The following is a 23,879-nucleotide window of genomic DNA, read 5'->3' as shown; positions in this document are numbered from 1 at the left end:
CGGTCCTTGCAGGGCAGAACAGCTCATATCCATCCACTGGCTGAATGGCTATATGTGTTGTGACCACAGATCCACCGGACCTGGAGAACCTGCCTGTTGGCGCCTCCTGTCTCCCCAGCTCTTTCACCAGGTGCCTTGAGAGTGTCCAGGAAGAAGGGGGCAGTGGAGCTCTACTTTCCCTGCAGTCCTTGGAATGTTACAGTTCCAGCCCTGGAGATACCGTGGCCATCCAGGACCTCTACAGCGCTATTGAGGTGGCTTCCCACTTGGGGGTGGACAAGCTGGACCTCTGCAAGCGCTTCCAGCACTATGAAGAGGCTGGCGGGGGTCGCAGGCGGATCTTGCCGCAGTACCTCCAGGTGGGTGCTGGTGCTCTTGGGAAGTCTTGTCCATTCAGCATAGGGCAGTGCTGCCACTGGACCTACCGTTTACATGTCTTTTTTTCCCGTTAGGACCTCCTTGACCTGGAGGAGGTGCTGGAAGTGGGGGGCTATGCCATCCGACTGGTGGCAAGGAAATTTGCTGACCCCTGGCTGTTGAAGTGCTTCAAGGAGGATGTTGGGGGAAGCCTGAAAGGCAGACACTCTGTGATCCAGAAGCCTGCTGAAGAGGAGGCGCTTAAGCTTCAAAGGCCCCCCACTTCACCTGCCTTGGCGACAGAGGAAGAGCCTTCCTGGAAAAGGCAGAGGACTGAGGAGGAGGAGAGTCTGGCTGAAAACACTACTCTCCAGGGTCCTGGAACCCTGGAAGGGGAAGAAGTAGGCAGCCCAGTGTTGGAGACCAGTGAAACTGGGCCGCAACTGCTCAAGGAAGGGGATGCTGCCCAAGAGCGGGGCTTCCTGCAGGAACACAGGGTGGACAAGGAGGGGCCGCTCCCCTGCGGGAAAGAGGCAGCTGCACTGAGCAGCCAGCAGGAGCTGGACTGTGGAACTCCTGCATGTAGGGAGCACTTGCCACTGCAGGGGGAGCCCGACCTCTCCAGCGGTACGTGTGCGTGGGTTGGGCTCTGCCCATGGTGCCTGTCTTCTCACACTGATGGGCACGGAGCAGATCTCAGAATTACTTAAGGGACTGCCTGGCTTGACCCTTGTCCTGTGGGGGGGGGGGGGGAGGTACAGTGGCATTCCTGAAGAAGGCTGCAGACCTGCCATCTTGCCCTGGCGTCACCAGCGCTTTTGACAGCCATTTTCTATAATTTACTGACTGGCCCTGCTACTCTTGTTCTCCACAAATCCCCTTTTAACTCACCGGGGCTTTACTGTCTTTTGTCCTGCTAGTCACTACCGTGTAACATGACATCTGCAATTCCTATGCAAGCCATACCTTGGGGAAAAGGGGGGGCCCACAAATGATTCCTGATAAGTCCAGCGTCAAGTGCAAGTTTTTTTTTTCTCTTCCCTAGAATGTTCTCCTGGGAAATTATTACAGGCTGGGCATGACAGGTGAGTACGTGTGGCCTTACCCAGCTGCGCCCCAGGGCTCTTTTCCAACCCTGCTTGGAAGCTGGAACCCTGTTTGTGCACACAAGCAGGGCCTCTACAGTGCCCCCTGCCCCATGAGGCCCAAGAGAAAATCCCCTTTCTCTGCCTTTAGGCTGAGATGTGAAAGACACCTGTGGGCAGAGCTGCCTGGAAAATTTCCAAGCATTGCACAGCTGGCACTGAGCAGGGACAAGGAGGACCTTGTCATTGACTGCTCCAGGAGGGTGTCTGCATCTGTTTGGCTCACCTGTAGAATTGAATTGTCCTGTCACATGTGATTGGACCCCTTTTCTCCCCCCCCCAAACAGAGCCAGTGGAAACATCTGCTTTGTTGGACGCCCATGGCGTATTGTGGATGGCAGTCTGAACAAGCCAGTCTGCAAGGGTGTCATGGAGGGCGTGCTCTGCCACATCATGACCAAGCCTGGCATCACAGAAGCAGCCCTGTGCCGCCACTATCAGGGTGTCCTGCAGCCTGTTGCTGTCCTGGAGATTCTGCAGGTAGGTGGGGACTCCGGGGTCTAAGCAGGAGTCCTTTTGCCAAAATGGCTAGCATCTGCCCAGTCTTGCTGTGCTGTTTCATTATACTACCTGGATGAGACTCTTGGCCCCTCATAGTTCTGAAAGAGTTATGTCTGGAAATGAGTTCCATTGGTCTCCCCCCGCTTCCTCCATGATTGGAGTATGGTCTACTGGGATGTTCTGGCCTTTCCTCTTTAGGTGTAAGCCAGGTCTCGGGGCTGGAACTGCCTCCATGAGACATCAGAGCTGCACCTGGCAAGGCATGAAGAGCTCTGAGTCTGCTTGGTGAAGGGCCACAATCATTGCCATGTCATCCCCCCCCTTGTAAAGACCTGTGAGGCTCATCCCACCACACACACGTGACAGAAATTAATAGCAGTGGTTCCTTGCACCTTGTTAATGTCCAAGTTTATTTGTCATAAGCTCTCACTTTGAAGCCATTTTATAGAAACAGGCTGGTGTCTGTCTGTCTGTCTGGCTTACTGCTGTCCTCTGTCCCTTTCAGGGCCTCCAGTTTCTGGGCTGCATCAGGAAATCCTACCTGAGGAAGGAGCCTGCGCCTTCCCTCTTCTCCTCACCCACCTCTGAAAAAGAAACTGTGATCCCCAAGCTAAGCGATGCTGCAGAAGCCTTCTATGAGCCAACCCTTGACTGCACCCTAAAAATGGGCAGGGTTTTCCCCTATGAGCTGAATTGGAACAAGTGGGTGCAGGCAGCACCCTTGTGAGGACTGTGGGTGGGCCAGGAACTGGGCTTTGCCTTTCTTTTAAATTAAAGTGATGGGTTTTGTACCTGCATGTGCCTCAGTTCTTTGCAGCAGAACAAAAGCAGGCTGGTGGAAGAGCAGGGGGCCGCAGGGAGGGGTGGTGGGGCTCAGCTCCCAGGCCCTGTAGTGGGGCACCTGTGGCCTCGGTCTGGCCAGGGTACCCGAAGCGGGCAGTGCCAACCCAGCTGCTGTCTCTGGAGGATGAGGCAGGGGCTGTGCTGGGAACTGCCCCGGTGTGTATCCAAGGTGCCGGGTGGGGCTGGGGCTCCAGGGTGCAGTATCTCCAGGCGGCGGCGGCTCAATCCCTCCAGCGGTGGCCGCACTGGGCGCTGCAGCACTTGTAGAAGGTAGTCATGGGCTCGTCGGCCGAGCGCGTCTGCAGCTGCATGAAGTAGGCACGTGGGTGCTCGCACTTGGGGCAGGGCTCTGCAGAGACAGGCAGGTGCTGTCACTCACCCAGGCCCACCCACTCACTGCAGAGTCCACATTCTCCCAGGTGGTGGTCCCCTCTCCAGTGGAGGCCCTGCCCACTCACCTGTTGTAGGGTCCAACTCTCAGGTGGTGACCCTGCCCCTCAGCCAGGGCCCGCCCTCTGCAGTGGAGGCCCCGCCCACTCACCTGCTGCATTCACCTTCTCCCAGGTGGTGGCCCCCTTCTCCAGCGGAGGCTCCGCCCACCCATTTGCTGTAGGGTCCACCTCCCATGGGTGGTCCCGCCCCTTGGTCAGGCCCCGCCCACTCACCCAGTGTATCCACCTCCCGGGGTGGCCCCGCCCACCCAGCACAGGCCCCGCCCACTCACCGGCCGTGGAGTCGACGTTCTCCCAGGCGGCGGCCCCGCCCAGCACGTCGTCGACCTCCTTCAGCGTCGGGTAGCGCCGGCTCGTCACCTGGCAACGGGGAGAAGGCGGGTCAGCCGGGGAGCGGCGCGCACGAGGGAGGGGGCGACGCGACGCGGCCTACGCACCTTGCGCGTGACGTTGCGCACGTAGGGGCAGGTGGTGCAGGCGAAGCGGTGGCAGCGCGCGCCCTCCTCGGCCACCAGCACGTTCCCGCAGGCCGGGCAGAAGAGCAGCATCGCGTCCTCCGGAGGCGTCCGCGCGCCCGCCCCCTCCTAGCGTCACTTCCGCTTCCGGCGTCCCGCCCCAGATGATGGAGGAGCAGGAGGAGGAGGAGGAGGAGGAGGAGGAGGGCCGCGAAGCGGCGCACGCAGAGGTGCTGGCGCTCTGGCAGGAGGCCCTGGCGCGGCTCGTGCGGGACCCGCTGCTCTGCGACCTGCCCGCGCAGGTGGGGCGGCCTGGGGGCTGCGGTGGGCGGGGCCGGGATCGGGATGAAGGGCGTGGCCTCGGTGGGCGGGGCCCGGGGAGGGGAGTGGCCTCGGCCTACCACTGACCGGCGCCTCGCGCCCCTCCCCCACCCGACCCGCAGGTGACGCCCGAGGAGATCAGCTCGCAGGTGGCGCTCGAGTACGGACAGGCCATGACGGTGCGCGTGCGCCGGGCGGACGCCCCCGAGGCCCCCATGCGTGAGTGCAGCCCTGGGTGGAGCGCTCCTGCGCATGTGTTGGGTGTGTGTGTGCAGTGTGCTCCTGAGCATGTGCAGAGGGAGGGTGGGGAGGTGCAGGCTGGAGCGCTCCTGAGCATGTGCAGAGTGTGGGTTGGGTGGAGGGAGGTCATGCCTAAGCATTGGTGTCCCTAGGAAAGAATCTGCCCTTGCCCGGCCACGCTCTCCAGAGTGAGCAGTGGCTTGCCCTTAGCATGGGGAGATTGTGTCCCAGGCCTGCGTCATTCCTCTTGGCCTGAAGTCTAGCAGGATGAGGGGAGTGACTGTCCTGCGGCTCTGGAGGTGCCGCCTCCTTGGCGTGACCGTTTCCATCTCCTTGCCCCTCAGCCGTGGTGGTGGTGCAGAATGCCAGTGTCCTGGACTTGAAGAAGGCCGTCCAGCGGTTCGTGCAGTTGAAGCAGGAGCGGGAAGGGGGTATCCAGCACATCAGCTGGTGAGTAGAGTTCCCTCTCGGGCTTAGTATGGGGGGGGGGAGACACGGACGACACAACACGCCTTGGCTGATCACTGAGCATTCCAGGCCAAGAGGTGGTCTCAAGCCTCAGAGCACTTCTCTTGCAGGAAATACGTATGGCGAACGTACACCTTGGCTTTCGGTGGAGAGAAGCTGACTGATGACAAGAAGAAGCTGAGAGAGTGAGTTGCCAGCAGGCTTCCCTGCTCTGGATGGGACATGGCGCTGGGAAGTTGGGGGTGCACAGGGGGAACACAAGGCTGCCACCTTCAAGCAAGGGCTGAACCTCAGCCAGCCAGCCAGGCCTCCTCAGGGCAAGAGGCAAATCTTGCTCTTCTCTTGTCACCTGGTATAATTCCTTTGTATTTTTTTTGCACCTGCTGATGAGCTTTCCAGGAAATCTTTACGTGAAGGGTAGGAGGCATCTCTCTGAATAAACCTCAAAAGAGACCTGAGGCATGCCTATACAGGCTGTCTTGCAGAAAGATGGGCGCTCTGCCACGTAGCAAAGGGTGGGCCTGGCACTCTAGCTGCTCGGGAGGAGGAGAGAGGCACACAGCAGATGGTAGGTCAGGGGGAAGCTGCTGTGACGGTTCTTCTACTCCCTTTAGGTATGGTATCCGAAATCGGGATGAAGTCTGCTTCGTTAAAAAGCTCCGGAAATGAACATCCAGGCAAGTCCCCAACTGTTCCTGGTCTCTTTGCTGGGTTTGTTCTCTGCCAGGTGTGCTCAGCTGCCACTCTGGGCTAGGGACAGAGAGAAACTGGCATTCCGGTGCCCTTCCGGAGAAGGGAACCAGGCATACCCAACTGAGCTAGCCAGAGTTTAATGCTGGAGAATTCTGCTACTGTAGCAAACACCGCTGTCAAAAGAGGTGGAGAAAAATGCCTTAAGTAGGGGAGATGCGGAACATCTCTGGATTCATTTTGGGGTCTTTATTTAAGGCTCGCTGTGCCTGGGTTTGCCACCCACAGGTGCAGTTTGGCAAAAGCAAGCACCTTAGCCTTGAGAATGGTGGGTGGTGGCACCACAGCCTCCTGGTTCACACTTTGTCTGGGTTCCGTCCTGCTGCCTGGTCATAGAAGAGAGGTGTAGCTGGCTGGGGCCAGCCTCTTGTAACAGGCTGGTAACTTGCACATCATGGTCACTGCAATGGCAGGCTCTGGAAGGAAACAGAGGGCCTTCTTGCCCGGCCCTGCTGAAGCTGCTGGTTAATGAGGGGTGTGGAGAGCACTCCCTGTGGCTGGACCCCTAAAGGGCAACCAGCAGGGAGGAGGAACCAGGACTCCTGAGGTGAGCACTGAACCGCCTAACTATGCTAAGCCTCCAGCTAGAGTGGCTTCAGAGGAGAGCTGCTTTTGTGCCCTGGCTTCAGTTTCAGTAGCCTGCATTGCAGAAGACCCTCAAGCATCTCTGTGGCGCTCTTGGTTGCTCTTGTAAAAGGGTTTTTTTTGCGTCCCTCAATTTTGGGACCCTCTTGAGAGTGACTTTATGTGTATGTGCTTGCAGGTAAGAGCTGTTGCAACTTTGGCAGACCACTTGAAGCCCTGTCATGCATCTCCAAGTGGAGGGGGGATCTCTGTCTCAGGATGCAGCTGTGAAGACATTGCAGGCCTGTCTAGGTGTGTTCTGTCAGCGCACGGGCTGACTTACTAGCAGCAGGCTCCTACCAAAAATGGCTGCAACTGACGTGTGAGGGGATAGAGGCCTGTGCTAATAGGGGCAGCTGCAAGCCCTGCTTGCTTGTGCGCTGGCTGCCTTGGTGGGCATCAAAGGAGCAGGAGCTGTCATGGTAACAGGCCTGTGCGAGTGGATGCCTGTCAGAAGCAGCCGGAGAACGCAGTCCTCTGGACTGCTGATGTCATCTGCGTTGCCCCCCCCTAAGCTAAATTGCCACCTTCTAGTGGATGAGTTCACAATAAAGAGTTGTGTGTGCAAAGATGCTGCTGTGTGGTGTTTGATCCAGAATGCGCCGGGAGGTGCGTGTGGATACACCCACACCTGTTCAGCTTTGTGGTGAGCGGGGCACAGGGCCCATTCCCATGTTGGGGATGGTAAGGAAAGGATGTCCCAGAAGACCAGCTTCCTCCCATGTCTCCCTGTCCAGGAGAGGAGATCCTGCCTCTTTGGCCAGTCCCCTGCCCATGACAGATCTCCAAGGCAAATGGCTGTGGTTTGCCAGGTTCCATGCCTGGTTTCCGTATCAGTGCCCAGTGTGGGACCTGTGGGCTTTAAGCTACAGGGCCTGTTTCTCAGCTGTACAAGCCAAAGAGGAAAAGCTTAAGAGGGGTTGGAAATGTAGCTAAAACGCTACCTGTGTGTTTATTAATCACCACCTGGGCAACAAATGTTGTTAAGAAGGCCATTCTGAGACTCACGTAGTAAAAACGGGGCAGCAGGAGTAAAGGTTCAGTGGACTTGAACAAGGCACAGACGGTCTGTTTGCAGAAAATGTCCCAGTCTCTGGCTGGAGGTGGTGTCGGCGACTGGGGGTAGGGGGGCCCTGCCGGGCGGGCGCTGCTTCTCAGTGGAGTTGTGCATCCAGGTCATACTTCTCGCAGAACTTGTCTGTGAAGGGGATGCAGGTGAGGAACTCGCACCACTGACAGCGGATGGGGTAGAAGTAGAAGAGGACCACCAGGCCCGAGAAGAGCCCAACGAAGACCAGCTGGAAAACGATGATCTGACAGCGCTTCCGGTACAGGTCGAACTTGCCAAAGCTGATGTAGGGCAGGAAGGCAAAAGAGAGGAAGAGGCCGCTGATGAAGCCGCAGACGTGGGCAAAGTTGTCGATCCAGGGAAGCAGGCCAAAGGTGAAGAGGAACACCACCACCGCCAGCAGCTTGAGGAAGGCACGCCAGGGCCGAGCCAGGATCTGCCAGCTCTGGAACAGCTCCACGAAGAGGCAGGCCAGGATGCCGAACTGGGAGCCTGCTGGGCCAACCTGGAGTGGAAGGAAGGCCCTGTTAGAGGCTCCACCCTGGTTGGATCTGCCTTCAGTCTGCATTCTACTCCCTGGGCCGCAGGGGGTGTAGGCAGGGCCAGGCCAAACTCATACACCGTTTTCTCCAAGTAAAACATCCTGCAAGGCACACGTTTGTTCATCACCCACTGAGAAACCTGCCCTTTTCCGGAGGAGGGTGTGAGGCCGTGGCCACGGCTGTTGGAGAGGCTGACAGGTGGGAGGGAGCACTCAGCCCTCAGATGCTGGCCTTTTCTGGGCGAGTGGGAACAGAGTCTCCCAGGGCAGAAGATCCCCCCCCCCACGCCACGGATATGAAAAAGGGTGCTGTTGGGCTGGAGGCTCCAGGCTGGACAACACTCACCTCGGCTCGATAGGGCAGGAAGATGGCGCTGGCCAGGTTGCCTGTGACACCGCTCAGCAGGTAGATGATGGAGATGCGGTGCCAGCCAGCAAGTTTCTCCAAATCTCGCAAGATCGTCATCTGAAAGCACACCGACACCAGGCAGTGCAGGATCCTGGCAGGCAGGAGAAAGGCGACTGAGGAGAGGACCAGCTACGCTCCTATTACAGCTGTCGCAGGGGGCAGCCCTCACCTGTCACCAGGTCCTCGGTTGGTCAAGGCAGTGGTACATCTCAGGGTTTTGTCTTGCCTGGCTTAAAGCAGGTGGTCTTTCCCTGAGCCACACCCCTCCCTTTCACTGAACAGGCTCTAACCCATTATCAAGGCCTCCGGAGGCAGCTCAAGGGGGAATGAGCGGCCCTGCTGCAGCCCCTGTCCTGGCCTTGCAAAAACCTTACCCTGCGTGAAGGAAGAGTGACAGCCAGAGCCGATATACTTGGTCTGGGACCTCTGGATTCAGAAAGGGGAGCAGCCCGCAGACATCATCCATGCAGTGCACCTGGTCAGAGAAAGGCAGCTAAAAGCTCACCCCCAGGAAAGCTCAGGCCCGCCCCAGTCCCAGGAGGAGTCTCCAGCTGTAAGCCTGGGGAAAGAGGGTACCTGGGAGCAGAGGGTGGCATCCTCATGGAAGTAGCCGTGCATAAAGGCGCAGTACTCCCGCGAAGTGATCTCACACCTGGGAGAAAAGGGGTCGGAGAACTGGGAAGTTAAGCAGCGCACCAGCACTGTGGGTGGACCCCATGCCCTGCCTGCGGAAACCAGCAAGCTTGTTGAAGGTGCAAAAGGATGGGGCTGTTGAGCCACAGGAAGGACCAGGCACCCAAGCGCCCGCTCCTTGCCAGACGTGCCATGTCCTTGAAGCCCCGCTATCCTTGCCAGGGCTGATCTCTGCCCCCGCCCCTCTGCCTCCCCTACCTTCCCTTGGTGCCGATGCAGCAGGGACGCCCAGTGATGACACAGTCCATGTGCAGGTGGTTGGTGTGGTTCCCAGCGCTGTTCTTCGTGCAGATCTAGAGTGGGGGCAGTGTGTAAAGGTTGCTCTCCTCAGGGCAGAAATGGCACACACTCACCTGGCACACGTGGCCCCCCAACAACCCCTGCCCCTGTTGGGGTGCAGTCTCTGCCTTTGCAAGGCTGACCCATAGAGAGGAGAAGCCCCCCTCGGGCTCAAGGGCTGTGATACTAACAGCACAATCCTATGGGTGTCTTCTCAGAAGTGCACCTCATTGTATTCAATGGAGCTTACTACCAGGAAAGGGTGCATAGAATTGCAAGCTTAACTCATTTAATCTCAACAGCCTCTTGAAATACAACTTTCACCAAGCAAACAAAAATGTGCCCAAAGCAGTGCCCATGACAAGCCTGGCCTGGTGACTTACCGGCCACTTGGTGATGTCATCTGGCCACTCGTGGGGATCCATGGAAGCAGGCTGCTCACACACCCTGCAGGGGAGATGGGCTGGCCTAAGAAAGGCTGCAGCAGGCCAGCCTGCCTTATGCTTACTAGCGGCTACCTGACTCTCAGCGGCCTCTCACCTCCCCAGGGCTACGTGTGCAGAGTCACACGCAGGGTGGCAGCCGGGCACCCAGGGAGCAGCCGAGCTCCGCAGCAACCAGAGCCGAGAGCCAGGGGAAGGGGAGAGATTCCAGGGCCCCGCTGCACCTACCTGGGATCTTGGTGACACACTGAGCCAAACTGCCGCTTCTCTCCTGCCAGCAGGGGAGCGCTGGGGTGCTGTGGCCATTTCACCCAGACGGCCAGGGTGGACTGCAGAGGAGAAGCACCAGTGAGCTGAGGCAGAGCCCTGGAGGGAGAGACCTCCCCAGAGCAGGCACCAGGCACTGGTGTAGCAGGAGCCCTGGCCACAGCCTGCAGCAGATGCTGGGACTACACTTCCCAGGAACATAGAGCAGGGACTCACCGAGCACTCCTCCTCGGCGGTCTGTACGCAGCCGGACTTGTCATTGCGCACACAGCAGGCTGAGTGCTTTTCCTTCTCCCGGGTGGCGCTGATGAAGCTGTGGACCTGCTGGTCCTGCCGCATGCAGGGTGCAAACTTGGCCCCAAGGTGGATGAGGGCTTCCTGGCAAAGGAGCGGCAGCAAAGTCAGTCCCAGAGCAGCCAAATGCTTGCCCCAGAGAGCCTGAAACCATGCACCCGAGGGGGGGGGGGTTGGCCGAAATTAGGCTGTGATGCCAGAGCATGCCCTCTCCGGCGTGGGCACAGGCTGCTCACCGAACTGGGGCCAATCCAGAAGTTCTCCTGCTGGACATATTTCACGTTTTCGTAAACCCCACGGTTTCTCAAGACCTGTCAGAAAGGAAGGGGCTGTTAGGGAGTGGGGAAGCAGCAGCCAAACCCAGCCTGGTTCTCCCAGCTGGGCACGTGGGCCAGACCAGGATAGTGCTGTTCTCCAGAACAGGCACAGAGAGCTGGGGTGCGCCAGGGCATCTGGTCAAGGGAGGGGGGGGCACAAACGCCAGCTGAAAGTGGCGAGGAGAGCGTGTGCTGCTGCTGCCCAGGCTGCAAGCGGAGCAGCTGCACCCAACTCACCGAATCAACAGTCTCATGCTGCGAGAACCCCACAGGGGCAATTCCATAGATGGACACCGCCAGGACTGTGATGAGCGAGTGCACAAAGGTGACCCAGTATGTGAAGAACGGTCTGCACAGAGAGAGAGGGAGAGAAGCCCCTGAATGCTTAGGTGTGCAGGGTGGGGGGGGGGAATGACATCTGGGCAGAGGGGAGGTGCTGGCGCCCAAGTAGGAACCCACCTGTGGTCATCCATGTCCTCAATCTGCTGCTTCACATAGCTGTCGATGCGCTTGCGGTAGGTGCGGTTGGTCAGGCGGCCCACCATGCCCAGGCCGTAGGGGCGCTTCTCTCTGGAAAACAGCTTGCGCACGGGCACTGTGATGCGCTGGCCCCGCCGCTGCAGGCCCATGCTCACCACCTCCTGCCGTAAGCGCACCTTGGGCTGGAGCACGGTGCCCTCCTTCTGCTTCCGCCAGCCGCGCTCCAGAGGACTGTAATGCCGGGGGGGGGGGAGAGAGAAGCCAGGTGAGGGGCACAGCATGGGGATGGGGTGGAAAAAAAAAGGGTAACCATATCAGAGCCTTCACACGCGGAACGTGTCACTGCAAAGTCTAGAGCCACCAACCCGAGAAACTGCCCTTGGAGACTCTGGAGGGAGTTTGGTCAGGGAGTATGCAGCAAAGTGCTCACTGGAGAGGCTGCTGGGCTCTCAAGGACCATGTCCTCCCTCTTGGCAGTGCCAAACCCTGGTGTGCATCCCTCCGACCATCACAGGAAGGCAGGCCCTGGAGAGCAGTTGGGGTCCCCCTGCTCATTTGCCCGGAGGGCAGTTGCTGGAGAGGCAAGAGCCCCAAGCTCAGCCCTTCCACTCCCAAACCCAGCATGGTTCCCCCCGAGAAGTGCTGAGCAAGGCTTTGGCAGCACCATCTGGGTAAGCCCTGTGCAAGCGTCCAGGAAGGGGCATCCAGGCATGGACTGTTTAGACTGGTTCATGTGGGGAGGCCAGGTCTTCCCCCCCCCCTTCCAGGCCATCTGCTGCAGCATGACCAGGAGCAAGGCACAGCTTCTTAGCTTTGAAAAAGACATCCTCTTGCCCAGCAAAGTCAGAAATTGCCCTCAAGCAGAACTGGAAGGAAAGGCAGGCAGAGAGGCCAACCCCATAAGGCACATTCTGCTGGTGTACCCAGCCCAGGGGGCCCATGCGTGACTCACAGCATCAGGTGGCTTCTCTCCAGCTCACTTCTGTCCAAGGCGCCCCCCGTCAGGCCTGGCTGAGCCTGGGGGGGCTTCACTTCAGCGTCCCTGGCAGCAGCTTCAGAGAGTGACTCAAAGACTTCGTCGGGGTACGTTGAGAGTTCTTCGTGGAGGACTCCTTCCTGGGCAAGAAGGGGAAGGCCAGTCAGCTGCCGCCCTGGATACAGCAGCTCTGCCTGCCTCTGCCTGGGGCTCCCCTCCTTACCCGAGCAAAGAAGGAGGTGTCCAGCTCCTCGGGGAAGTCCGTCAGGTCCTCCTCCAAGAAACTGGCTGGCGTGAAGCTGCGCCGCTGGGCTCTCTGCAGGGTGCTGTCCCTGACGGAGCGTCCCTGCCGGGGAGAGAGACAAAGCAGGGCTGGGTGGCCAAGGGCTTTCCTTGGCAGTATGAGGAACGCATGTGGCTGCAAAAGCACAGCTGAGCCCCCCCTGCCCAGTGCCAGTGGCTGAGAGGAGGCTGAGTCTCTTGATCCAGGCCCAAAATGGTTGGCTCCGTTCCAAACTGCCAGGTGAGCATCGCAACACAGGCCAGGGAAAAAGATGCATTTGGCACAGAAAGGGAGGCCCCCCCCCCCCAGAGTGGAAGGCTCTCTGCTCACCCAAGAAAGAGGGATGCTTTCCCACGGGCCTGCCGGAACCCAAGCCCAAGTCATCCAAATGGAACACAAACATGCCCGTGAGCCCCCTTCTCCTGCCCCCTCCCCAACAAGCGCCTGAACACGTAAGTGCCCTGTGCCAAGCGCAGCGGCCACAGGCAAGCTCTCCTTGCTCAGCGAAGCGCCTCTCGCTCTCGCAGCCCAGCGCTTTACCTTCACCAGTGCTGCCGCTGCCCGGAAGCTCATCTTGGCCACGGACTCCCTCTTCCTCCGCCGTGGCCAGCGGTTGAAGCCTGACCGGGAGCTGGTGAAGGAACACAGAGAGGTGGCTCCTGGCGTGACGGGCGTGTGCGGCATGCTGTAACCGTCGCTTTCCTCAGCCATTCTGAAGGCCCGGCCTCGCGCCAGTGGGTCAATGATCTGCCGTGGGGAGAGGTCTCTGGTCAGGGAAGCACCTCTGAAACATGGACTTCATAGGCGGTTTCAGGTGTAGACGTGCCTAGGGCCCCCCGGTGGAAACTGAGGCAAGAAGAGCCAACATGGGGGCCCCCCATGGGAGGGACAACCCCTTCAGCCATTCCCCCCCCCCACGCCATGTAGCCTTTTGAGAGTGAATCTTATTCAAGGAGGCTGCAGGGCAGTGGAGCTGCAGCCTAGAGGTCTGCATGCAGCCTCCAACACCTGTGGCTGGGCTGGAACGTTCCACAGCCAGATAGACTGACTCCCTCCAGTCCTGCTGCCACTACTCCAACGCACCCTCTGCATGCCCGGCTGGCAAGGTGGCACATAAAGAGGAGGGGGTGTCTCGGTGCTGGCCAGAGAGATGTTGTCCTGGCTCGGGAGGTCCATTTCACGGAGGACCTGGGGCTTCAGCTTCCCGTAGCGCATGCTACAGTGGCGCAGGCTTTTGCGCTGCCATTTCTGCGTGGCGTCACTCTCCTTGCTGATGCCAAACCAGTCGGCTGTGCCCCTGAGAAAAGCAAGCACAGGGCGGGGGGGATTCCTCCGTGGTCAGGGCGCAGGAAAGCTGCTTTCAGGCTCCCAGTTTGCCCATCCCACCCCCAGACTCCTTGAGCCCTTCCCAGCTGCTGCAGGAGCCACCCACATTCACCAGGCCTGGCCTCATCTGCCCCACTGCAAACCTGGCCTGACTGGTTAGCCACAGCAGGGTGCCAAGGTAGCTGCCTGACAGGCTTCAGGTTCAGCCACGAAATTGGGGTGGGGGGGATGATCAAGCTATTTGTTTGGCACCGTCAGTCTCGAAAGACTATGGTATAATAAGCCTACAGCACCTGGTATTCCCAGGCGGTCTCCCATCCAAGTACTAACCAGGCCTGACCCTGCTTAGCTTCCGAGATCAGACAAGATCGGGCATGCTGTTAGTGGCATCTAGGAGGGCGTCTGGGAGATTCCTCGTTAGTGAGAGTTATTGGCAGCACTGGGGGGGGGGGGTTGCAGAGCGCTTGCAGGGGTGGGGGCATTGGGAGGGTCAGGTATGAGTGGGGGGAGGGTGGCAGGCAAAACCTTGTGCCTACTGCGCAGGGGGGCAGCACCTGGACTGGCTTCCCTGAGAGGGTGTTCACTCATGAGAAAGAGGAGTGTGTGTACGTGTGAAAGGGAGAGGATGATACAGGACAGTGCCCAGTGCTGTACACCCAGCGTCTTGAGGAGCAGAGGGGGTGAGCAGCCACCAGCAGCCCACCTCCAAATTGGAGGAATCTGGGATGGCGCCGCAGCAGGAGCAGATCCCAGGGTCCTTTTCTGGCTCAAGCCCCACGCCTGCCAGGGCCAGACAGTGCTTCAAAGTCACGGGCGTGTACCGGATGGCCAAGGGCAGCCCTGCTTGCTGACTAAGAACATAAGAACCTAAGAACAGCCCCACTGGATCAGGCCATAGGCCCATCTAGTCCAGCTTCCTGTATCTCACAGCGGCCCACCAAATGCCCCAGGGAGCACGCCAGATAACGAGAGACCTGCAAAGCCTCCTGGGAACTGTAGTTTAAGAACATAAGAACAGCCCCACTGGATCAGGCCATAGGCCCATCTAGTCCAGCTTCCTGTATCTCACAGCGGCCCACCAAATGCCCCAGGGAGCATGCCAGATAACAAGAGACCTGCAAGGCCTCCTGGGAATTGTAGTTTAAGAACATAAGAACAGCCCCACTGGATCAGGCCATAGGCCCATCTAGTCCAGCTTCCTGTATCTCACAGCGGCCCACCAAATGCCCCAGGGAGCACGCCAGATAACAAGAGACCTGCAAAGCCTCCTGGGAACTGTAGTTTAAGAACATAAGAACAGCCCCACTGGATCAGGCCATAGGCCCATCTAGTCCAGCTTCCTGTATCTCACAGCGGCCCACCAAATGCCCCAGGGAGCACGCCAGATAACAAGAGACCTGCAAGGCCTCCTGGGAATTGTAGTTTAAGAACATAAGAACAGCCCCACTGGATCAGGCCATAGGCCCATCTAGTCCAGCTTCCTGTATCTCACAGCGGCCCACCAAATGCCCCAGGGAGCACGCCAGATAACAAGAGACCTGCAAGGCCTCCTGGGAATTGTAGTTTAAGAACATAAGAACAGCCCCACTGGATCAGGCCATAGGCCCATCTAGTCCAGCTTCCTGTATCTCACAGCGGCCCACCAAATGCCCCAGGGAGCACGCCAGATAACAAGAGACCTGCAAGGCCTCCTGGGAATTGTAGTTTAAGAACATAAGAACAGCCCCACTGGTTCAGGCCATAGGCCCATCTAGTCCAGCTTCCTGTATTTCACAGCGGCCCACCAAATGCCCCAGGGAGCACACCAGACAACAAGAGACCTCATCCTGTTGCCCTCCCTTGAAACTGTGAGGCTGTGAGGCTGAGGAAGGAGATCGGTGGAGCAGCCCTGATGGCCGGGGCCCCTCATGCACCCCACACACATGCACTGGCACAGCGGGGGGGGGGGGGAGGCACTCCAGCACAGCAGGTACCTGAGGAACGATCTGGGCAGGGAGTGGCGCCTTCTCAGAGGCCGCCTGCCCACTTGGCGCCCCTGAACGGGCAGGGTCTGAGTCCTCTCAAAACGCACCCGCCTGCTGCAAAGGAGAGAGAGCTGAGGGGGCCTCCTAACAGCTTGCCAGGCGGGAGTCAGCCGGAGGATGTACCACCAGGCTTGCGGGGGGCCTCACTTATGGATACCCAAGGGGGCACCCCCACTTTCTCCAGCAAGGCACCCCTTCTTCTGTGGAGTTGGGGGGCACCCCTGGAAGTCCTTGAGAAGGCACAGGCCTCTCTGCTGAGGTGGGCAAGCGCTTCTGTGGACAAGCAGAGCCTGATTCCCGCTCTCAGTGTCTCAGGCACATGAGGCAGAGCTAACTATTCTCACAAGGACGCCTGGGAACCGGGTGGCAGATGCAGGCATGTGGGGAGCAATCAAGGTGCCCCAAAGCAGACAGACCAGCAGAGGGACATGCTGATCCCACCACCCTCCGTCGCCATCAGCAACCTCCCTGGATGCCAATTTAGGGGGCGGGGGTCACCCTGCAGCCTCTTGGCTCTCAGGGAAGAGACCAGCCTCTCCAGCGTGCTGGGCAATACCACATTTTCCAACCAGCAACACGGCTGTTGCGCAAGGACCCCACCAGCCCACCCTATCCGGGAGGGTTTGCAGCCCTCCGACAGACCGTGCGCAGAAGGCTTATGGTGAGCAGAACTCGCACCTACAGCCAGGGCCGCAAAGCAAGGTGGGCTGTGAGGATTCCCATGCTGTCCACAGCGGCAGCAACCCCAGGCCGCTGCACTCACCCCACGACCCCCTGGCCTAGCTGCAGCATCCCCACAGGAAGATGAGGCTAGGGTGGCCTCAGCCCCCCCCCCCCAAAAAAAAACTGGAATAGCTCTTCATCCCAGGGTGCTGCCACCTGGGGCTCAGCCAGGGCACAGAGGCACAGCCAGGGTCTTACCTCCGGATGGTCTGGGTGATGGACGTCTGTCGCTGGAGGACCGGCCGCCGCACTTCGTAGTAGGGGGAGGGGAAGCGGCTGTTCTCAGCAGGCATGCTTGCGCTTCGCAGGAAGGCCTGGCGCTTCATGGGCTGGCAAAGATACCAGGCACAGGTCAGACCCTGCCCCACCCATGAAGGACTCCGGGCTGAGTGCCCAGCACCCATCACAGAGCTCAGGAGCCCCTCTGCCTCCAACTTGCTGGGCTGTGGTGCTGGGGGGGGGGGAAGGGGGTTGGGTTCTGGGAAACCTGCCTGACCACCTGAGCAACAGAATTGCAGGGACCCAGACCCCAGGAGGGACCTGAAAGGGAAGCGGCTGGGTCCACTTCCTTCCTCTTCTGGCTCACGCCAGTACCTGTACGAGGGCCGGCTCCTCAGCAGCTGCTACCAGCCCTGGGACGGGAATGTCCAGCTTCAGCCAGGGCGGCTTCTTCCTCTGCAGGCTGCTGGTGCTGTCACGGCGGGACTCGGACATCGTTCTGCCTCAGCTGTCAGGCCTGGAGGGGAGAGAGGAGCCTCAGGGTGGTGCTACACCCCCCACCGGGCCCAGGGAAGCCTGGGGCAAACCACCACCCATCCACGCCTGGGTTAAACCCTCTCCCCCTGCCTAGCAAACCTCATGAGAGGAAAGAACTGTGTGAGCTCCCGAAGGCCCAAGATCCAAGGGAACCAACCAATTGCTCACTGGTCAGAATTGCTCTGGAACAGCTCTCGGCCACCACCTGGTCTCCCTTGCGCTCGAGAGTACATCTCCGAGGAAGAGGCTGTCGGGCTGCCTGGCCGAGGGCTCTTCAGTGCCCGCAGGAAGTATCTGCCTTGGGAACATCACCTCATTTGCCCTGCCCTGCCACCTTCAGCCAGCCACAGGTCGACTGCGAGCACCCAGCTCACACTAGCGCCCGCTGGCCCATCCAGGCAGCAAACGCTGTGGTCAGACAGGGAGAGTGCCACAAGGCCTTGCACACCCACCAACTAGGCAGCCAGGCTGGGGCACAGCCTCCTGCAGCAGGGCACTCGCAGGGGGCGCCCTCCATTTCAGCAGCTCCCCACACAGGGACCGGTCCCCTGCCTCCCTTCTTGCTGTGCTGTCTCTTGGCCTGATCTGCTTTCACAGCTTCTGCTGCCCCCTGCAGACCGATTACTCCCACTTCTATTTTTAACCTCTCCCCTTCCGCCAAAAACCCTCCCCCCACACCAAGGTTTCCTTCTGGGACGTCCCGCCTGCTGCAGTGGAAAAAAATGCCAAGGCCAGAGCTGCTCTTATCCTCCCGCTCTGTGTGCCCCTCCCTGGTCCCCCAGAAGTCCCCCAGAAGGCACAGGGTGGACTCACACAAATGTGCACCCCCTGTTCTGCCCAACTGCAAAGGACAGCCCCTGGTTCCAGGCCAGGAGGCACTCCCCTTGGCACCCCAGGCAAGGCACTCGATCCTCTCAAACAGCGGGCAAAAGAGCAAGCCCACAGGGTGGCCAGCACACCATCTGCAGCAAGGGGGGGGTGGATGAGGATGGGAAGGCCCGGTCCCACCCCCTGCCGCCACGGCCTCCACTTCCGCTCCCTGTTGGAGCAGTTGCCCATAAGTGCTGGGAGGGAGGGAGCAGCCTGCCAAAGACAAGACATTCCGAAGAGCGGAGCAGGTCCGCCTCCCCTGGAACCAGAAAAGCCAGTTCAGAACTCCAAGGCTCCCATAGGCTCTCAGATCTTCTCAGGGGACATCCTAGCAGAGGGAGCTGCTGCTCCAGCGGCAGGTTTCCGTGGCCCATCCGCAAGGCCCAAAATTCAAGCCGGAGTCTCGAGCTGGTTAAGCGCCCTTCCAATCACCTTGCCTTGCTCTAAAGCTCCATCCTAAGGACCTACTAAGGCAGTGAACAAGGCAAAGAATGACTCTAATTTTCAGCTACCCCCCCAAATCCGCGCCCCCCCAAATCCGCCCCCCCCCAAATCCTACAGAGCTGGAAGGGAATGATGCAAGGAGGGGGAGATTTCAGGACACCGTGATGTCTTCAGGAAGCTCCGGTTCTCCAAAGCAGGTGGCCTTAAGAGGGTTTCAGGTGCAGGAGAATGGCCAGGAAGGTGCACACAGCCAGCCGGTGCCGGGAGTGACACAAGTCTGCTCAGCTCCCTTCCAGGCCACCTGCCCCAATCCCCTCTGCCTCCAATAGGTGCTATCAGATGTTTTTCTCCCCCCCCCCCCCAGTCAGACAAGTCTCTCTCTCTCTAACAGGGACACCACTTTGGAGGGGCAGGAGATCCCTGCATGGCCCAAAGCCTCCCAAGATGCCCTCAGCCTCAGTGCCATTGTAGTCACCTGCTGGGCTCCAAGGGGGAAGGGCAGGGATGGGCCCCTGGAGCAGCCCCACAGCAGAGCTCCGCTGCTGCGGAGCATGATACCGCTGTGATGTGTTTCACCCCCAGGGTGCGATCGGAGTTGCTCCATGGAGTCTCCTCATTGCACAGCGGTGGACCCATCCACCACGCTCTCCAGTCGGGCCGCTTTGGCCTCCCTGGAGGACTGGCTATGCTTTCCTGCCAGAGGAAGGCCACAGGCAGCAGACAAAACCAGGAAACGGGGCGCCAGCTTCCTGTCTGCCGTCCCAGCCGACACAGAGATAACCTCTTGTGGTTCCTCTGGCAGACAGAAGGACAAGGAAGGGGCACCTTCTGCTCAGCCCAGGCCACTTTGCCTGCAGTCTTTGTCCCTGCCCCCCCCCACTGGACCCAAGCCAGTCTGGGAAGAGCTGTGGGGGGGGGGGGAGGAAGCAGAATTCCCTGGGGTCTGCTGTCAGCACCACCAAAGACAGCTCAGCCTGGAGGCCCAGAGTGGCCAGCCCAAGAGCGGGCATTCCATCATCCTCCCAACCCCAAACTCCCAGGCCTGAGATGCAAAAAGAGTGGAGAGGGCTTGGGTGAAGGCTGTGGCACTCCTGTCTCTCCTCAGGCCATGGGTGACTGGGCCTTGTCTTCCCCACATCCCCTTTCTGAAGCCCCCAAAGAACCCGGGGTGGAGGGGCTTCTGCAGGGTGGGAGACTCTCAGCTTCCAGCTCCACCATTTGCTGCTGGAGTACAACCCAGGGAGGGGGAGATGCTTGTGGGTAGACGAGGTGGGGGTGGCTTGGATCTGTGAGAATGAGGCCTGCGTGGAGGGGAGACGGGGGGGCACTACCAGTGAGGGTGAGCTGAAGCAGGCCACTTTGGTTCTCTCTCCCCCCCCCCATCTATTTTCTGCACAATTGGTTTCCTCCCCTCCAACTTCCGCTCAGCCTGCTGGGTTCCCTGGACAGACTCCAGGCCAAACTCTGCAGAGCCCAGCAGGCAGCCCAGCTTCTGCCCACTTCTCCAGGACCAGGAGGTGGCAGCAGACCTGGTGCCAGGTCCACCCCAGGCCCCAAGACCCAGAGCTTGGGGCAGGGTGGGGGAAGGCAGTGACCGGGCCTGAATGCTGGCAGGCACCAAGAACCACTGGAAGCCCTGGCACTGCCCGGTTGGGCTGCCTGGGCTCCTGGTCCCAAGGAAAGCAAGCACAAGGGGAGGGGTCCTTCCTTTGAGCGGCAGGTGCAGCACATCTTGGCGTCCAGAAAGCAGTGGCGTAGCTAGAGGGGGGCAAAGCACCAAGCTTTGCAGGGAGCCTCCCCAGGGCAGCAAGCGGCCCCTCCCCCTCCGTTTTGCCCCCCCCACCCGGAATGGCTCCGATGAGGAGGGGGGCCGCTTGCACGCCCGGGGAGGCTCCCTGCCAAGCTGAGTGCTCTGCCCCCCTCTAGCTACGCCACTGGCAGAAGGCAGTGCCAGGCGGGCGCTCTCACGTGACGGGCAGCGGCGCTGCTGTCGGGACACGGGTGGCTCGAAGCCACACCCCAAGACTGCCTGGCACCGGGCGGGCGGCATCCCCGCTGCCTCCCGTCCCCCACCCCTGACGCCTGCTGGGCTGCTCCTGCGGAGGCCTGAACTAGCGATGCCCCACTCGGGTGACCCACAGAGCACCTCCCGCCCGCCCCAGCGCCTGGCACGACCCCTGCCCAGGAGAAGGGGCCAAGGGCCGCCTCCAGCCGCGGAGACCCCTTTGCGCACGGTGGTGGCGGGGAGGGGGGGCGCGCGGGCAGCCGGCCCCCCAGGGGGCAGCTGCCAGGCTGTGCCCACCCAGCGCTGGGCTCCTGCCCGCCCCAGCCAGGCCAGCGCGCCCCGGGGACGCCCTCCTTGCCTGGGGGTGCGCCCCGCGGCTGGGCAGGGGGGCCCCGCGGCCAGGCGCCTTCCCCGCCCCGTCCACTCACCGCCCGCCTGCCCGGGGCGCCCAGCTCCTGCCACCGTCCCGCGATCGCGCAGCCATGCAGCGAGGGGGCGGCCTCCCGGCCCGGCGTGGAAGGGAGGCGGGCTGGGCGCTGACTCAGGGCTCAGGAATGCGCCCTCGGAAGAGCCAGGCGGCCCCGGCCAGCCCTCCACCGGCCGCCCGGCTCACCTGCGCGTCATCGGGGGCCGGGGGCGCCGGGCGGGGGGTCCGGCACCGGCGGCAGAGCGAAGGCGAAGCCCCCACCCGCCCGGCCGCTTCTCCCCTCCGCCGGCCCAGGAAGCGGGGGCGGGGACCTCGGAGCCCCTCTCCCTCCCCTTCTCTCCTCCCCATCGGGATGGCCCTCGCCAAGGTGGCCCCTGCTCCGCCCCCCTCCTCCCAGCTAGACCCACAGCCCAATCCTATCCACGCTTACCTGGGAGTAAGCCCCGTGGACTCTAATGGGGCTGACTTCTGAGTAGACATGCCTAGGCTGGCGCTCCCAGGCTGCCATCCTATCCACACTTACCTGGGAGTAAGCCCCGTGGACTCTAATGGGGCTGACTTCTGAGTAGACATGCCTAGGCTTGGGCTCCCAGGCTGCCATCCTATCCACACTTACCTGGGAGTAAACCCCGTGGACTCTAATGGGGCTGACTTCTGAGTAGACATGCCTAGGCTTGGGCTCCCAGGCTGCCATCCTATCCACACTTACCTGGGAGTAAACCCCGTGGACTCTAATGGGGCTGACTTCTGAGTAGACATGCCTAGGCTGGCGCTCCCAGGCTGAGAGTGTGGCCCAGGGTTCCTTTGCAGGACCCTCACCCCCCACCTCTTCTCTCCTCCACCACCACTGGTGCTCCTCTTCCTCTCTCCAGGCCCTGGTCAGTTGCCCCACCCCACTCTCTGGCTGCCCAATCCTGTGCATGTCTACTCAAAAGTCTCATTGTAGTCAATGGGGCTTACTCTCAGGTAAGTGTGGATAGGATTGCTGCCTTGTGCCGGTGGAATGCAGTGCAGACATGAGGGTCTGATGGCAGCAGGGCAATTCTACTGCTGAGGAGCATGTCTGGAAGCAACCCTGGGCTTTGCACTCTTCGGGGTCAGGAGCGCTGAGAGTGCGGCTGGGGCAGTGGGCCTGACCTGGTGAAACACTCCCGCTTGGCCTGGTGACCGTTTCCAGCAGGACCCTCTGTGCCTGGTCCTACAGGTACTGGCAGTGGTGGTGGTCTCTGTGGGAAGGTAGCCTGTCCTCCAGGGCAAAGGAGGTCCCCTCGTCCCAGCCCTGGGGATGCCCACCTGCCCCAGCCGCACAGGTTGTGGCGTGAGAGGGAACGCTCCGGCTTTCCCAGGGACTGGCTACCCTCCTTGGGCCTCACCATCCGCTCGGCCCTCTCGGCCCTGCAGACTGGGGGGGGGGACTGCAGCGCCCACAGGCGGCAAGGCCCTTGAGACGGTTAGCGAAGCTGCCGCTTTGCCACTTGCGCAGTTCTGTGCCCAAACGATGCCCTCCCCGGGATTGGGGATGGCAACCAGGCCTCTGGCTTGCAGAAGGCCAGCCAGGAGCCCTGCGCTGCCACTGCAGACTGACCTGAATTCCCATGCTCCTCCAGGCATCGGGTCACCTGACCCAGCTCTACTCACAGGAACAAGCTGGCTGGGGAGCCCACCGGGAACTTCCTGTAGCCCACCCCTAAAACACTGCCGCCACCGCCCCCCAGGCCCGGGCCCATTGTGTCATCGGGCTGAGCGGTTAGCCTGCGCCTCTCTCTTGTGCTTCCCGAAGTCAGCCTGTGCCCAGATCCCTGCCGGGTGACTGGGCCCTCTACCCACCAGCTGTGGTGTCTTCCCCTGCAGGTGTTCTTGTGCTGCTCCTTGGCTTCCCATCTGGCAGTCTCTCGGGCCCAGCCTGTTTTCTATCTTGCAGCAAAGCTCGGAAGGGCCTGACTCTTGGGCAGCAGCACTCCCCCCCCCACATGCACACACACTGCTCCCCAGGGATGTGCAAGTCCCCTTCAGTCTCTTTGTCAACAGGAAGCTGGCAGCCGGCTGGAGAAGAAGGCCCTCTGGGGGTTCTGCCCAGGCCTGCCTGCAGCTTGTCTATGCTGAGGAAGGGAAGCTGCCTGAATGCCCCTTTGTGACCACAGCTGGCACCAGCAGAGGCTCAGTGAATGTCGCCATTTATGGTGGCGTCAGCTGCCCTTTCAGCAATGGACTGGCTCTCTCCCTTTCCTGGGAGCCTGGATCCCCAAGGGGGGAGAGGGAGTGAAGAGCCTCTTTCTTTTTTTCTTTCTGAGGCCCCCCGGCTGGCCCGAGTGCAGCAGGAGAGGGAGGCCAAACAGTGCTTCTGAGGCACTGTAGCTCTGGTGCCTACCACGCAACAGGCTGGAGCCCTCTCTGGCACCTGGCACACAAATCGTGGGTGCTTTCTCCTTCTTTTGTCCAGTCCCCACCAATGGTCAGGCAGCTAGAGAAGAAAGGCCGCCATGTTTGGCCAGGGGGGCACTAGGGGCTGAGTGGAGCAAAGCAGAAATCCTCCCAAAAGGGAGACAGAAGCTTCTGGAGGGCCAGCAAGGAGGTGTCGCTGGCTATCATTCTCCTTCCGCTAATTAGCTAAACCCCTGTTAACTGGTTAAGAGGCACTTTTTCAAGTGGGTGCTCCTTTTTTTAGCAGGGGGAGAGTAACTGGCCCACCTCACCCCAGCAGTGTCTGTTCTAGTGGCTGTCTGCTGGTATTCCTTGGCATCTTTTTAGATTGTGAGCCCCTTTTGGGACAGGAAGCCATTTAATTATTGGATTTTTCTCTGTAAACCGCTTTGTGAACTTTGAGTTGAAAAGCGGTATATAAATACTGTTAATAATAATAATAATAATAATAATAATAATAATAATAATAATAATAATTCCGCTGAGCCTGCAATCAAGCCACCCGGCCTGCTCCCAGGTCTGCAGGCAAACAGCTGGTTCAAGGCGGGGGTGGCGGGGTGGGCATGGGGATCTATCCTTGCCAGGCAGACGTGACAAGGTCTTGTCAGCCGGAACAGCCTTAAGTGGAGCCTGGCGAGGAGAAAGCAGCATGCCAGCCCAGTCGCGTCAGCCCCTG

General features: G+C 60.2%; 4 protein-coding genes across 6 annotated transcripts in view; 2 read left to right on the top strand and 2 right to left on the bottom strand.

The window, feature by feature from the left end:
• GTF3C1 (general transcription factor IIIC subunit 1) overlaps window positions 1-2,794 on the top strand; it is a 29,119-nt gene extending 26,325 nt beyond the window's left edge. The window contains exons 33-37 of the mRNA XM_066640850.1: window positions 70-359; window positions 453-984; window positions 1,403-1,442; window positions 1,790-1,982; window positions 2,509-2,794. Coding sequence (XP_066496947.1) covers window positions 70-359; window positions 453-984; window positions 1,403-1,442; window positions 1,790-1,982; window positions 2,509-2,730 — 1,277 coding nt within the window. The 3' untranslated portion in view covers window positions 2,731-2,794. The remainder of the gene's footprint in view (window positions 1-69; window positions 360-452; window positions 985-1,402; window positions 1,443-1,789; window positions 1,983-2,508) is intronic.
• On the bottom strand, window positions 2,395-3,905 carry POLR3K (RNA polymerase III subunit K). The gene is made up of 3 exons (XM_066640329.1): window positions 3,736-3,905; window positions 3,571-3,658; window positions 2,395-3,195 (listed from the first exon to the last, which is right to left on the bottom strand). Exons 1-3 carry the CDS (start codon window positions 3,844-3,846, stop codon window positions 3,068-3,070), a joined length of 327 nt encoding a protein of 108 aa, XP_066496426.1. The 5' UTR covers window positions 3,847-3,905; the 3' UTR covers window positions 2,395-3,067.
• SNRNP25 (small nuclear ribonucleoprotein U11/U12 subunit 25) lies at window positions 3,638-6,727 on the top strand. The gene is made up of 6 exons (XM_066640326.1): window positions 3,638-4,055; window positions 4,197-4,293; window positions 4,659-4,764; window positions 4,893-4,967; window positions 5,397-5,459; window positions 6,296-6,727. Exons 1-5 carry the CDS (start codon window positions 3,918-3,920, stop codon window positions 5,449-5,451), a joined length of 471 nt encoding a protein of 156 aa, XP_066496423.1. The 5' UTR covers window positions 3,638-3,917; the 3' UTR covers window positions 5,452-5,459; window positions 6,296-6,727.
• A 349-nt stretch (window positions 6,728-7,076) lies between these two features.
• RHBDF1 (rhomboid 5 homolog 1) lies at window positions 7,077-21,083 on the bottom strand. 3 transcript variants are annotated; one of them, XM_066640320.1, is made up of 19 exons: window positions 20,969-21,083; window positions 16,875-17,016; window positions 16,479-16,609; window positions 15,507-15,608; window positions 13,291-13,504; window positions 12,748-12,954; window positions 12,148-12,270; window positions 11,901-12,064; window positions 10,928-11,179; window positions 10,706-10,817; window positions 10,388-10,462; window positions 10,074-10,235; window positions 9,819-9,919; window positions 9,531-9,594; window positions 9,067-9,161; window positions 8,752-8,827; window positions 8,550-8,650; window positions 8,113-8,266; window positions 7,077-7,730 (listed from the first exon to the last, which is right to left on the bottom strand). In XM_066640320.1, the coding sequence occupies exons 2-19, from the start codon at window positions 16,992-16,994 to the stop codon at window positions 7,311-7,313; spliced, it is 2,673 nt and encodes an 890-aa protein (XP_066496417.1). In that variant the 5' UTR covers window positions 16,995-17,016; window positions 20,969-21,083; the 3' UTR covers window positions 7,077-7,310. The 3 variants fall into 3 exon arrangements, with proteins under 3 accessions (XP_066496417.1, XP_066496418.1, XP_066496419.1); XM_066640321.1 differs by lacking the exon at window positions 20,969-21,083 and adding an exon at window positions 17,205-17,293; XM_066640322.1 differs by lacking the exon at window positions 15,507-15,608.
• Window positions 21,084-23,879: the final 2,796 nt, after the last annotated feature.

The sequence above is a fragment of the Tiliqua scincoides genome, chromosome 13, assembly GCF_035046505.1.
Source record: "Tiliqua scincoides isolate rTilSci1 chromosome 13, rTilSci1.hap2, whole genome shotgun sequence".
Lineage (NCBI taxonomy): Eukaryota > Metazoa > Chordata > Lepidosauria > Squamata > Scincidae > Tiliqua > Tiliqua scincoides.
Note: the sequence above shows the minus strand (reverse complement) of the source record. Positions and strands in the feature narration are given on the sequence as shown.

Excerpts from the sequence above, each read along its gene's own strand:
- SNRNP25 (XM_066640326.1), top strand. The coding sequence starts at position 3,918 with ATGATGGAGGAGCAGGAGGAGGAGGAGGAGGAGGAGGAGGAGGGCCGC. Across the intron at positions 4,056-4,196 it reads TCTGCGACCTGCCCGCGCAG|GTGACGCCCGAGGAGATCAG; the intron begins GTGGGGCGGCCT and ends CCCGACCCGCAG. Across the intron at positions 4,968-5,396 it reads GACAAGAAGAAGCTGAGAGA|GTATGGTATCCGAAATCGGG; the intron begins GTGAGTTGCCAG and ends TACTCCCTTTAG.
- POLR3K (XM_066640329.1), bottom strand. The coding sequence starts at position 3,846 with ATGCTGCTCTTCTGCCCGGCCTGCGGGAACGTGCTGGTGGCCGAGGAG. Across the intron at positions 3,659-3,735 it reads TGCGCAACGTCACGCGCAAG|GTGACGAGCCGGCGCTACCC; the intron begins GTGCGTAGGCCG and ends CCCCGTTGCCAG. Across the intron at positions 3,196-3,570 it reads GAACGTCGACTCCACGGCCG|AGCCCTGCCCCAAGTGCGAG; the intron begins GTGAGTGGGCGG and ends CTGTCTCTGCAG.
- RHBDF1 (XM_066640320.1), bottom strand. The coding sequence starts at position 16,994 with ATGTCCGAGTCCCGCCGTGACAGCACCAGCAGCCTGCAGAGGAAGAAG. Across the intron at positions 8,651-8,751 it reads ATGCCACCCTCTGCTCCCAG|GTGCACTGCATGGATGATGT; the intron begins GTACCCTCTTTC and ends TTCTCTGACCAG. Across the intron at positions 8,267-8,549 it reads TCACTCTTCCTTCACGCAGG|GATCCTGCACTGCCTGGTGT; the intron begins GTAAGGTTTTTG and ends CCTGCCTGCCAG.